Source organism: Camelus dromedarius, chromosome 1 (genome assembly GCF_036321535.1).
Source record: "Camelus dromedarius isolate mCamDro1 chromosome 1, mCamDro1.pat, whole genome shotgun sequence".
NCBI classification, from domain to species: Eukaryota; Metazoa; Chordata; class Mammalia; order Artiodactyla; family Camelidae; genus Camelus; species Camelus dromedarius.
Window position 1 is genome coordinate 57395630 of NC_087436.1, and position 14184 is coordinate 57409813.

The following is a 14184-nucleotide window of genomic DNA, read 5'->3' on the forward strand; positions in this document are numbered from 1 at the left end:
ACTAGAGTCCAACAAAGCTCTCACTAAACAGCCTGCTGTGGAACATAGACATTGACTTGTATTCACTCTCAGCCTTTTTTGCCCTGTCACACACTTTCAGTAAAATACGTGTCCTTTCTCCTAGTGAAAATGAACTGTGCCCTGGGCCCCTTCCCTTTTGCCTTTTGAACACCCAACCTGCTACCGGACTCTCGACATTGACCTTATCCTGGTTCCTTCCTCCTGCATCTCAATGCGCTCAAGTCTCTCCTGTCATGGAAACAAACACTCTTCTTGGGCCCTACGCTCTCCTCTGGGCACTGCTCCTTTTCCCTTCTCTCCTTCCTCACCATATTCCTTGGAAGAGCAGTGTTTACGCCTTCCTCTTATTCTTCCACCAAATGCAGTCTGGATTCAGCCTCCCCATTCTCCCCAGCACTGTTCTTGCCAAGATCGGGAGGACCTCACGTGGCTAATTCTAACGGGGGGGGGGGGGGGAGGAGCTCTTGACAATGTCGGCCACTGTCCACCGAAATACTCTCCTCCCTTGACTTCCGAGACTCGCATCTATAGTTTCTGTCCATATTTGTTTAACCATATACTCTTTTGACTTTTGATTAAAGGTTGATCTTCCTCTGGGTTTTGTGTCCAGATCTTATTTTCTGCAAAATAAACCCACTTATTATTTGGATGATTTTGTTATGTCTCCTGATTTCACTTACACTAAATACTTCAAAAAATACCTCAAGCCCAGACCCAGACCTGTTCCTGGCACAACTCCCTCTACACTCTTCTCACCGCTTTCCTTTCCCAGCTGCCACGACCAGACACTAGGGCTCCACCTTGATCGCCACGTGACGTTCCAAACTGGTCTGCCGTCCTCAGATCTCACTCTACTCCAAAACCTTCTCCTGGGGCAGCTAGACTGATTCTTTAAAATAAGAATATGATCGGGCCACTACTCCACTCTAAACTCTACCTAGTGATGCCTGGAACTTTATTCCTTAAAAATATAAAGTCTTTAACGTGGCTTATGAAGCATTTCAAGGCTCGCTCCCAACCTCTTCATTTCATTTTCTTGATAGTCTCCTTTCTCTCTAAGTTCCAGCTCAGGCCACTTCCTCCAGCCCCTGGGACACAACTTGCCCTCTGGCTTCCGGACCTGGAATATGCTGGTCTCCTGGGCCGAGCAGCCCCAGTCTCCTCTGCCTGGCTGTCTAGCTCAGAATCCCAGCCAGGGAGCTTTTCCTAGCCCTGCTCTGGGCTGCAAATCCCCTTGCGTTTCCGTTACCATAGCACTTGCCACAATTTGTTGTCATCGCCTGTTAAATTGCCTGTTTTCCCCAGTAGACTGTAAACACCGTCCTATTTCTAATATTCACAGATGTTCAGAAATGGGGTAGATTATAAAAGGGGTGAGACTCAAACATTAGGTAAGTGGCTGGGTTTGATTTTTATAGGTTTGTCGTCTTGCGTCCTTACTGCTCTTCATGGGCCGTGTGTTGCAGCCAAATGATTTGCTCTTTCTCAAATGTGCCTTGCGTTTTCCTCCTCTGTGAGCTCCACGGTATCCTTCCCTTCACCTAAAAATGTCTTCTTCTATATTTGTAGGAATTATACTCTTTTATAAGCCCCACTCCAAAACTGTCTTTCCCACGAAGACACCTGGTTTTATCACCCTGGCGAGAAAAGATCTTGCCTTTCTCTGAATTTGCAAAACATTCTGGACTGTTTTAAATTACTTATCATGTATCATTTAAAACCACTGTATTTCAATGAAAGGGTTTCTAGAGGACAATCTTCTCTCCCTTCTCTGAATTCCTATAATACGTTGTATCACTTTTACGGAGCGCATTACACTTTGCCTCATGTGGCGATTATGCATGTGCACGATGTCTCTTCCACTGCAGCTTCGGGAGTCTTGCGTGCTTATGTGTACTGCAGCGCCTGGCATCCTGCCACTTACATAATGGAGTCTCAGAATACAGTTGCTGAATGCGTCAACCGACCATCCTGTCTTCTGTCTGTCTCCATAAGCCCCGCCTCTTTCAAGCCAACTAGCCTTCTTCCTGGTCCAACACTTGTCAGCTGTATTTCCCATTCCCTCTCTGCACATCGCTTTTACAGCCTCCGTTCATATGTCTAATTGTCCAAATCCGACCTCCTTGGCTCAAACATTGCTCCTCTGCGAAGGCTCAGAAGAACTTCCCGCCAGAAGAAGTTCTTGGCTAAGGTGCTTGGCCATTGGTTTGTGGGCCGTAGAAATATTGTGACAAAATTAAGCCATGGAGTGACCTGACTTGAGAAATCTAGTAAGATTACCCAGTACGGTGGATGGGAGGAGTGAGCTAGAGAAAAGTGAAGCTTGGAAGACCGATTGCAGTGTTTCCTGGCAGAGGCTACTAGGTGCTTAGGGAACTTGCCATAGCTGTAGGGCCGGAGGAAAGGGGCATTACAGAGCAGTGTGTGCGCTCAGTAGGGGTTTGTTTTTCTAATGTTTCCATTGAAGGAACTCTAAGAAAGAGGGGAAGAGGGGGAGGGTGTAGCTCACGTGGTAGAGCGTGTGCTTAGCATGCCCAAGGTCCTGGGTTCAATCCCCATACCTCCTCCCAAAATAAATAAATAAGCCTAATTTTTACAAAAAAAGAGGGGAAGGAAACCAGAAAGTTCGCTGACACTTTTAGCAGAGATGAAGAGGGTGAGCCGGAGGTCGGACAGGCTTTGAGCAGACTCTGGGGCAGACACTAATCTGTCATAGTCTGTTTATGTTTTCTAGGTTACTCTGATGCACGCACCTATTACATTCATCTTTTATGAATATTTTATTTGCAATTTCTGTATCAAAAACATATCAGCTAGTGAGGACCAGTAGATCTTTAAGAATCCCAGGAGTGCAAAGCTTCTCACAGCTGTGAGGGGCTATGAAAGCAGCACCCTTTCCCTCCTCTCCAAGGCTCTCCGATCCTGGGAGCAGAGGTTGGGGTGGAAAGGCTACGAGTTTCTGAGTCGGAGAGATGTGAGTTTGAATTCTGGTTTGGTCACTTACTTACTGTCTGTCCTTGGCCAAAGTACTTAACTTTCCGGAGTCTTAGGTTTTTGTTTTGTTTCTAAACTTTCAGTTAGTATCAGCACTAGCAGATGTGCAGAGATTTTGTGAGAATCAAGTGAAACACGTGGTGTCTGGTGCCCAGCACTTTGCCTGGGACTGGTCAGCATGCCCTCCCTCCCCATGGTTGTTGTACTTAGGAGAACATAAATACTGGTCTGCAAAGGATGAGAACTGTAGCAGAAATGGGAAGCTTAATCTTTTGATGAGAATGGATTAAACCTCTCTACATTTGAGATAACTGTAGCTGGGGAGATATGCCTTGTATTTTACTAAGTGCAATTCAGAAAATGTGTCTCTGCAAACTACCTTGAAATCCTCTCATTGTATAGATGTTTAAGACAACCTGTGTGCACAATCTCTGTGCTGTTTTCTTTGATAGGAAAGAAAGATTAGTGTGTGTGTGTGTGTGTGAGCGTGTGACTCACGGCTTTTATTTTAAAAATGAGACTGGAGCGAGAGTAAATTTTAAGCAATTGTAGTCTCAAACAATTTGAAAAGCAGGTTTTATCACAGTTATCTAAATTCATGAAGACATATACTACCAATTTCTGGTTTTGTATTTGATATAGGACATTTTTTTTCCCCTTAGAATCAGGAAATCATCTTTGACCTCCTAAAAGCAGACCATTATCATAACCTCAGTGTTGAGAGAGAGTTAAAGCTGGCAGACACCATCCAGAACAAAATCAGTCTTTTCAATGGCACCTGCTTGGTGAAAGCTCACCGCTTAAACACTCAAAGTGTAGGTTTGGTGATGATGAGTGTTTCAGACCTGACTTTCTGTTCTTTCAGTTCACTTAACTGTGTTAGCGATGCTTTCTGAACTCTCCGAACTCCCCTGAAATAGACTCAGAACCAAAAGCACACAGCAATTGCGGGGACCAAGCACGGTTGGTCTACAGGTATTTGATTTGACTTATGGTGCCAAGTACCCCTGCTTTCACACGGCAGGTGTTTGTAATGTTTGGGCTAATTTTAGTTCGTTCTTTTTAGAAGAGCCACCTGTATTTAGAACATTCGTTGGGCTTTCTGTTCAGGTATGTCTGCTCCATGCTTGTTCCAGCAAGCCTGAGTGCAAGGGAACTTTGCTCCTTTGGACATTGGAGATACAGGGTCTATGTCTCTGTCACAGGATCTGAGACACTGTCACCATATCACAGTTTGGTCCATTCTGGGCATCCACTGTGTGGGCCACATGAGCGATGTCACGTGAGAAGAAATGAAGCTTGTTCTGCAGCATTTCAAAGGACCAGTAGGGGACAGCTTTCAACACAATGCAAAGATCAGCCGTGAGGAAGAATAATCGAACCATCAGGCAATTACAATTGTTAGAGGCTACAGTGGACTGCCTCAGAAAACACCCGAGTTGAGGTTTGGGTCATGTGTCAGTGTTGTGCCGTTCAGAGTGTGAGGGAGGTCGTAGCTGGAAGTCAAACATATGAAGAGACAGGAGCAGGGCTGCTCTGATTGAAGCCCAGCGGCCCCACCTCAGCGGAGCGGCGGCCCCATGAGGAAAACCCTTGGAATCTGGGGAGCACAGTTTAAAAGTCAAGGACTCTCGCTATACCTGTTAAGAATCCACCTGTTAAGAATCCACCATCCAAGCTTCTAATGAAAGAAAACAAACAATTTTCCATTCTATGATTTCTTCTACCAAAACCTCCCAACTTAAGAAAAAATAAAGATTAACAGAGCAAAAAAAAAAAAGATTCTTCTAACATTAGCACTGTTTGGGAAAATTATTTCCACTTTTCTAGCATCTAAACTTGAAAAGTCAGTCCTGTTTGATTTAGTTTCCTTTCTCATGCTATATGCAGTTAATCTTCAAGTTCTCTTGATTCTTCCTTCAAAATGTATCCACCATCTCTCCCTTCTTTTCTTGTCTGGGCTCCCACAGAGCTCATCTTACACCTGAGCTATTGCACAAGTCTTTAATTGACCTCTCTTCTGTTCCATTCCTTGAATTACTACTAGCTTAATTTTCTAAGACATCTCTTTAAGAGCATGTTTTCCCTTTGGTTAAAGTCTTCAGTGGCTCCCCAGTGCCCACAATGGAAGTCTCTCACACGCCATGATGATGAGCCTCTGTGAACAGCAGCCCAGTCTCCTTCTGACGGTTCAAGGGCTGAAATGCAAATGTAGCCGTGGCCAGCAACTGGCCCCTCATACCGCTCCCTATAACACTCAAAATGCTGTCATAGGAGACTTGGCTTTGTAATCAACCTGCTGGGTTAGTAGCAAGCATCGCATTTTGCTCAAGACACACCAATGGTTTCCTGCCTCCCATACAAGCCAATCATTCTGGTCGAGCTACACTGATCTTCTGCCTTTCTCTGACCTCAGAACCTTTAAACTAGCTATTCCCAAAGTCTGGAATGTTCTCTCCCCTGGCAGCAACATGGCTAACTCCTTCACTCCCTTTAAGGCTTCAGTGAAACGTCAGCTTATCAGTGAGGCCTCCCCTGGCCACCTTATTTAAAATAGCAAATCCCTGCTTTCACTCTGGCCTTCCTGCTGCTCCTCTGTTTTTTCTCAACAGCACGTTTCATCTCCTAGACGTCATATGTCCCTGATTCATCCTGCTTATTGTCTCTCTCCTTCAGTTGACTGTAAATGCCATGAGAGCAGCGGTTTCTGCCTTGCTTACTACAGTATCCCCAGCACCTAGAATAATGTCTTGCACATAGTAGGACTCCAGTGAACATAAGTTGAGTACATGAATGAATGAATGAATGAATGAACGGGACACAGTGTAATCTCTTGAGCCCAGCCTACAGGCTCTCCCCAGTCTCACTCGAGCTTTACATCCTGTCAGGAAACCCACGTTCCAGACATCGTGGGCACCGCTCCTCTGAACGTTCTTGCTCACCCTTGTGCTTTGGTTGCTCCATGGCCCCCACTGGGAGACCCTTGGAGGCTCTCTGGCTTTTCCATCTTCTCTGTGATAAGGCAAAATTGCAACTTGTTCCATGTTCGTCCCAGTCACAGAGCCTCATTCTTCTCTCCCCTCACAGAAAATTTTCTCAGTAACACTAATTTGACAATTAAATATATTCTGCATTACAGTATAATTTATAATCTTGTCTTCTGATGTTTGAACCACGAGTTCTTAGTCAATTTTTCAAAAGCTTATATTTCACTTCCCCAGCTTTGGAAGCTCTCTTAGCAAAGTCCAGGTGTAAATGAAGTGAACTGCTCATGGGCAGAGCTCCAGCCCAGGGGCCGCCCCACCACCCTGAGAGAGGAGGGCACCAGCACCTCAGCACCCAGAAGCCCTGCTGGCCCAGGCTGTTGCTTGGCACGTGAGGTGGGAAAGCTCTGCCCTAGGTGCCTTGCTCATAGTAGGTGCTCAGATAGTGTTAGTCAATAGGCAGATCGATCTTCTGTGATTGTCTTGTTCCTGATAATCTCTCTGCAGCCTCCCTGCTATACATTAGTACTATGTACATTATAATACTAGTTTTTTTTTAAAAAAAGAGATACAAAATCACTACTATGGAGTAAGAATTTAAAGCTTCATTTAATTATGATAAACAGGGAAGAATTAAAATATATTAATTGTTGGTGATTGAGCTGTATTCTAGGACTTACTATGTTAACTGGACAACCAACTTTGGAAACTTTGGAAGCTACACATGTGAGAGGTGGTTGTGTATACACGTTGCTTAGTTTCTGAACAATCATTATTTTGGTAGGGGGTGAGTGAGGGAGCAGGGAAGGCATTGTGTATTGTTATAATCTTTAAAAAAAGTTTTTTTATTTGTAGAGGGGGAGATAATTAGGTTTCTTTATTTATTTATATGGAAGCACTGGGGATTGAACCCAGGACGTCGTGCATGCTAAGCACAAGCTCTACCCTTCCCCCTTGGTTATAATCTTTCTAACTCTCCCGTGCTAATCTCAGTGGGGCCACCTTCCATTTATCTGGATTATCCGTGTCGCTCAGCTGCCTCCTTCCTGCTGGGATGAGTAAGGGTGTAAGGGCTGTGAACAGTCATTTTTACCACGACATCTCCGTGGAGAATTCTGAGCAGTAAATTTTAAAATGCTTAATTGTGCAGAATTGAATCTGGAAGCCCCATTTACATGTCTGTCCTCCTGGACTGCTTATTTTTAATTTTTATTCTTAATCTGTTCATTTGGAAAGAAGTAATATACTCATTAAAAAACATTATGTGTGAAAGTTCTGCACTTGATATCTAATGTCAATTATGCCAATCAGATATATGCTGTAGCTATAATCCATCTACCAGCTAACGTTTCAAGTATTTTTTAACATTGTTTACCCAAGTACTTGCACATATTAGCTATTCAATAACTATTTCTAGGGCGAAAAAGTCCAATTAGACAGCTGGGCATGTGACACCTCTATGTTCAACTTAATTTTACTGTGCTTTGATTTCTAAAAACAAACCTTATAGCCAACTTTTATAAACAGATATTAACGAAGGGCTAGCTTCAACTTGAAAGTCAACTTTAATGCAGTTCCGAAGAGGAAACTCTCAGCTGTCAGCTCCTTATTTACCTGGTGTAAAGTAGGTGTAGGCACACCATGCTCCATGAAGCGGCTGATTCTGAAGTTTTATAGAACTTAAATCTTTGCTAATTGAATCTTACTTTATTATACATTAGAATAACTAATTCTTAAAGGCTCCATAATGTGAGCCTTTCATATAGTGAATAAGCAAACTGCGATTTGTTTATTGCTGTCCAATACTGACGTTTAAGGTTTAAACTGAATACAGCCACAGATAAAGGCTACTTGATTCCTAAAATTTTTTAGTAGCACCAATTAGAAAAGAAAATATAACAACTTTAAAAATTACTGTTTGCCTTCTACTTCTATTTCAAATCTGTGGCAGGCAAAATATTTGTTAAAAGCAGTAATTTTTTACCCCTTCTTGGTTCTGACACTGTACTGTTCTTTGATGTTGTGACATACGTTTCTTCTTCTAAGACAGCTGCTATGAAAGCTTAATTAGTTTTTAATTAATGATAATTAATGTTGCCTTAAAAATTTTGTGGATTTTCTATCATGTCATAGATAGTTTGAGACTTTGGAAATATGCTGCCAGTTCTGAGATGCGAACCTGTAGGGTTTCTTCAAAGGGAATCCAGGCCCTCATTCCTCACAAAGGCTGGAGAGCTCCGTCTACAGAACAAGGGAGGTAACCTGTGCAGACAAAACAGCCAGTTTCTTTTCTCACTGGGAAGAAAGTCTAGAAATGTGCAAAATCAGTCAAAAGATGACACTTATCCTAAATTGTATGTAATGTCAAGTCAGGGTAGAGCTTTTAGATATGAAAAAATTTCCCAAATTTGAACAATTTTTGTTTTGTTACTAATATTACGTGGAAAGAAATGAAAACTGTTGGGAAAAAAAATAGAAGTTAGGAGAAGTCAGGTGAGAAAATGAGAGACAGCTCATTCAGTCTGCTTTTGGCCCCGTGGCGGGCTGGATCACCGCGTGGTGGAGTGACCCCATGCCCCCGTGCAGCAGTGCACAGCAGGGCAGGACCATGACGCTGCTACTCTGCGGGAAAGGTGTGTGGGCAGAAGCTGTCCCCACAGTGGGCAGCCTGTAGAACCCTTTACTTTCATCAGAATCATAGGTCAAACTGTGTCCGGTGTCTTAGATGACAGGACAGGTAACCAGGAGCCTGAGTTGCAGTACAAATAAAAGTTTATGAAAATAGAAAAGAAGATTTATTGTGTTTGGTCCCTTTGAAGTAAATTATTTGAAACACTAGCACTCAAACGATCACAACTGGTTAGACCTGCAGGGACAGACAGTGAGTTAACGTGGTCTGTGTCATTCTGCTGTGGACACCCGGGGTTAGGGGGTCTGTCTCTGAGTCCTATGCAGGTATTGACAAGGAGGAAGGGTTACATAGCAGTTTGCCTGTGGTGTATGGTAATTTTCATGTTTTTGAAAATCTGGCCTCATGGTCCGGCATCTTGGGAAACTTCCAAGTCTTAGTGGAGAGACTCTGAATCCAAGAAGGCAGACTCCAGTTAGCTCATGAGAACTACCGGGATGGACTGGTCCAGTCAGATGCATCATCCAGGACCAAAGAGGACGGTACTGGTTTGGGGTGACTAATTCTGCCACCTCAGGACCTCTGTAAGGTGGCCTTTGTATCCTGCGTGTTGATAAGAGGAAGGGCAGACCTGGGTGGTGGAACACATCCAGTCCCATCCCTGAACATACAAGTGATGTGTGTTCAGCACCGTGGCTTCACATAATAGATCTTCAGTAGACGCGAATAGAATCGAATTAAATCTCTCAAGTCTAAGAAGCTTCATCTCCTGATTTTTCAATGTCAGGTAAGTCATTTCCACCCGAGGGAGCTCATATATGCTACCTCATGAGAGGGTGTCTACTAAATTTGTTGAAGTTATTTTATAAAATGTCATAATTGCCAGTCATGCATCAATATCTGACCACAAAGGTTGGAGAAAGATTTGGTTTTTAGAAATAAAAACACCCTAGAAGGAAGCCAACGTTTAGTGAGCCCCTTGTGTTTTATCAGTTATCATGAGATGCATGTTTAAGGATAAACCTGTGTTTACCGGCACAAAAGTTATTAGCGCTGCTTTATTTACTTTATTCATGATCCAGAATGTGTTCCACCGCTCCAAAATTCTCACTACAGAGTCTTGTGATTTGTTATGCAGTTGTGCAGCTTAGAAGGTGCTGTGCAGGACAAATGGGTCTTCTCATCTTTGTTTTCCCTTTTAATTGATGAAGCAAAGTACCATTCAGCAAAATCTATTTTTTAAAGTATTTATTCAGTTGACAACCAATCCCAAACTAAAAGAGATGAAAAATAACATAATTAAGAAAATGACAAGTTGCCTGTAGCTTGATGTGTGTGAGGAAGAAAGGCGGTCTTACAGTTTCCTAGCGGATGATTAAACCAACACCTGTGCGTAAGTTCTGACGTGGCTGACGGTGACAACCAGTTTTCTTAAGGATTCAGCAGTGGAATAAATTCGACTTCTGAGGGGAATGAAAGGATGTGTTTAAAAGGTGTCTGTCTTGTTTTGAAATAGCAAGGCTGCTGAGAAGCAGGGCAAGCAAAGGGCCGGAGGAAGGAGCGCCAGGCAGAAGCAGGATCGGCCTGAGTTCTGCCACTGGCTGTGACCTGATGGAGCCTGAGCTGCGCATTTCCCAGCTGTAAAACGAGCAGCTGAATCGATGCTCTAAGTGGTCCCTGGCAAGGAAGGAAGGTTCTAGAGATTCACAGCCTAAGCCTGGTGAGAGGAGCGGGTGGAGGCATTGTCCCTGAGCCGTCCCTACAAAGAATTCACAACCCACAAGGGCCTGTGTGAATGTGACTGAAGCTTGGTAGCGTTAAAAAAAAAAGGCCCAGTTCTAAGTCTCAGATGGTCAAACATTTGGGCAAGTCACAGCTTTTTAGCATCTTATGTTCTGTAATTTGTAAGATGAGGGAGCTAAGTCTCCGTCTCTACAGCTCCTCTCAGTTTCAACATTTAAAAAATCATTTTAATGGAATTTTAGAAAAGCAGAGATTTTAATCTAAACTGAATATATTTCAGATATATGTCCACTGAGTGAGTTAAATGATAGAAGAATTAAATATTGTTGTTCAAGTGCAGAAAATAACACTATTAGAAATAATCTTGGAGTCAACTTCCCAATTAGTAGATTCAGCATGATGAATATTTCCCTAATAGCCAAGCAATTATTAATACATAAATTCTCAGTTTAATAATTACCTTTAATTTTCTTTCTTTCTTTTTTTTTTTTTTAATGTACCAGCCCCTCATCCTGCTGTTGTTATAATGGTTGCATTGTTCACACAACACAGGATAAATCTTTCCAAAAAAAGTGCTCATGAGACATCCAGAAAGGAAAACAAACATACCGTTGGTTCAGATAGCCCAAAGAGCAGAAAGGCACTCTTTCTTCGGTTCAGAACATCATTTACTACTGGTTTTAAAGAGTCACTCATTTTTGGCAGCCTTCTGCTCACAAAACTTAACGTGTTTTATGCTTTAATTAATTTGAGATAAATTTTTAGAAAAATTCAGTTCTATCTGTGAGAGAGGAAGCATTTTCAAATCGTATAGTTAAGACTTCAATGGTATGAGAGCAAGTTTAGAAAACATTTTTATTAGACAAATTATTTAGACAAATTATACACAGAAAGCTCTGCCACTCGTAACTGAGGCCTCCAAAAAGTGTTTTGTGTATTTGTATAATAGGCGATAACATCAAAATAGGCCTATTTTAAATATTGTACATGGTTAACAGTTTGTTGATAGCTAAAATCACTGCAACATCTGGTATGTCCCTATATAGCTCGTTGTAAAGATTTTTTTTGTTTTAAAATCAGAGTCGTGAATGAGATCATAAATGTTACAAGGGAAAACAAGTTGTGCATGCACTTAGTTACTGTTGCCCTGGAAACAAAATGCTTTTTGCATGATAAGAAATTTTTCTGCCTTACACAGTAGACAATATTTGAAGATTTAGTACAAAAACAGTGACAGTACAAGATGCTCCCCAGAACAGAATTAGCATCAAAATATAATATACCTTAAGAATATACCTTTTAATTTCTCCTAAAGCAAATCACATAGGTTGATTCCTATATCAATCCTAGCCACGGAATGAATTAGATTAAAATAAGGATATGGCTACGTAAAAACACAGGATAAGTTCTTGCTTCCTACTTAACCACACTTTAATTTAAGGATTACAAAGTTCAGCCTACGTTTCTAACAGGTAAGAACGCTACTTCAAAAGGGTTGTGCACAAAGAGGCACTGTTTTTTGTTGTCATTCTTTTATACGCTTGGCACTAATGTAAAAAATACGTAACTCCTCCAAATAGAACTGAATAAAAAAGGGGGTTAAGTTGAGAGCCCAGCGTGGTTATTCTGTTTTCTTCTTTAGGATAATGTAGGACAGTAATTAAGGCCACATCAATATTTCTTAAGGGCTCCCATCTCTCCCCAGCTACAGTTGTATTGATTGGCTTACTGCTTTGGAAGAGAATTTCTTCACCTTCAATGATCTACGCTTAAACTCGTATAGAGCTCTATGTGCTGTGGTGGACGTGGTTTAGCTAATAGCATTTTTCCATTCAGATAATTAATTAAAAGTAAAATGATCAAGGTTAGCTTTATACACGGCTGACTAACAAATGCAGAACCTATTCAAATGAGTCACATCTAGGAACACATATTAAATCGCCCTGGATGTTTTAATAACAAAAGTACAAAATATTTTCTGTTGGCAAACGATGCGAGTCAGAATAACATTAAAGCAACCTGCCTTTTCTAACTGAAAAGACCCCCTGCACTATACATAGTTCCTGTATACAATACTTCTTTTTTTAAACTAAAGCTTTATTAAATGAATTGCAATAGCAATGGCCGCCTTTTAATATATATATACACATTATATAGGTGCATATATATGTATATATAGATGAGATACTAATTTATTTAACACAATAGAGGCTGCTGCCGTATGATAAGTTTACTGTACATAAGAAAAAACTTTTAATACTGTACAATCACATAAAGGTCATATGCACTGTTGCAGTGCAAGAGTAGTTTTAACTGTAGTCTTGACTGGCATATTGATGGCTTTTTTGTAATCCTACAAAATTGCATTCTCATAATATGTGGCCTGAATGATCTGGAAATTATTCTATAAACACTGCAGGGGTTGCCTTTGGTCCACAGTTAAAGGACACTCAACAGCAGTGGAGCGTTGTTGGGGTGCAGCTGAAGGATGATGAAAGACTGACGTTATTGCAATTATATTTTTAAAAACAGAAATGTTACAGAAGAGGCCTTTATGCAAAATTCATCCTGCATATACTCTGAGTATACTCAGTGCACGTTTCCTATACTTGAAGTACAGTATATGAAGTGCGGACTAATAAGATCCTAGCATACTACCTGCTGGGGGAACAAGTTGACTAATGAAAAGAAGTGTAGGGAAATGTACTGGAAGAGAGGGAAAAAGAGAGAGAAAGAAATCGAGGAGAGGGAGGAGGGAGAAGGTAGAGAGAGAACTAGAATTGTTACTAAGAATCCTGATTAAAAAAAAAAAGTTACATCCATGTTAGTCCCACAATATTACAGTCGCTCCTTGCAAAGGGAGTCCTACCAAAGAAACAGTGAAGAGATTTTTTTTTGCGGCTCATATGGAGGTGCCTCGGTCTGGATCATTGCCCAGATTGAGCCCCAGGGTAGGAGTTGGTTGATAAGGAATAGATGACATTGTTTTTATAGGACTCCTGAAAAAGCCCCCATTAGGTGCCCTGTGCCTAAAAGGGCCAGTTCGGTGCTCAGGCACGTTGCCAAAAGCGAAACCAGAGGCAGCTTTAGCTGACAGTGTGCGGCTAAGAGTCTGGATCTGCTCTGGGATAAAGGTGGTGGTGGTAATATGAGTGTTCCTGAAATCACTGATTTGCTCCAGTGCTTGTCGTGTTGGCAAAGTGTCAATGTCCAGAGGGGTCAAGTCAATTGACGAGGTGGAAAACTGTTTATGGGGGCTGTCGTCATCTGTGCACAAGCTATTTACACGTCTATGGAGGTGCTCCAGGTCAATTTCCTTGTCATCCTGGAGATGAAGAAAAAGAAGATAAGGTTCTCATCAGTACTAGCTTCCATGGTTAAAAAAAATAAATAAAAAGTAGTTCAGCAAACATGAGATGTAATGAACTGAACTTGGGAGTTTATTCATTTAACAAATATTTACTGAGCACCTAATATGAGCCAGGCACTGTGCTAGGTTCTGGGGGTACCAATAGGATTCTGAGATATCTACATTTTTCTTGCAATAAAAGTTCTAAAATGAGCATATGCCACATGCAACTACAAAATACAGGAGCAGTAGACGGGCAAGCGCCTTTTACAAGAGCAGGGACAGACCCAGGCAAACTTACACAAAGAAAAAGTATGATTTGGTCACTCACCCCCCACCCCCACCTCTTCATTATGCATGCTTCCTCCTGCTTCAGGCATTTCATTCCCAATTGGATTTTTGTTCCTTTCCACTACTCGTTCCTAACCTTAACTTTCTGTGCTTGGAGATGCTGATATGCTAGT

At 41.8% G+C, this 14184-nt stretch overlaps 1 protein-coding gene across 3 annotated transcripts in view; it reads right to left on the bottom strand.

The window, feature by feature from the left end:
- Positions 1–11254: 11254 nt before the first annotated feature.
- Positions 11255–14184, bottom strand: part of GRID2 (glutamate ionotropic receptor delta type subunit 2) — a 1267385-nt gene continuing 1264455 nt past the window's right edge. For all 3 annotated transcript variants that reach the window (XM_064484830.1, XM_064484825.1, XM_064484834.1), the window contains one exon: positions 11255–13696. In XM_064484830.1, the coding sequence (XP_064340900.1) occupies positions 13274–13696 (423 nt within the window). In that variant the 3' untranslated portion in view covers positions 11255–13273. The remainder of the gene's footprint in view (positions 13697–14184) is intronic.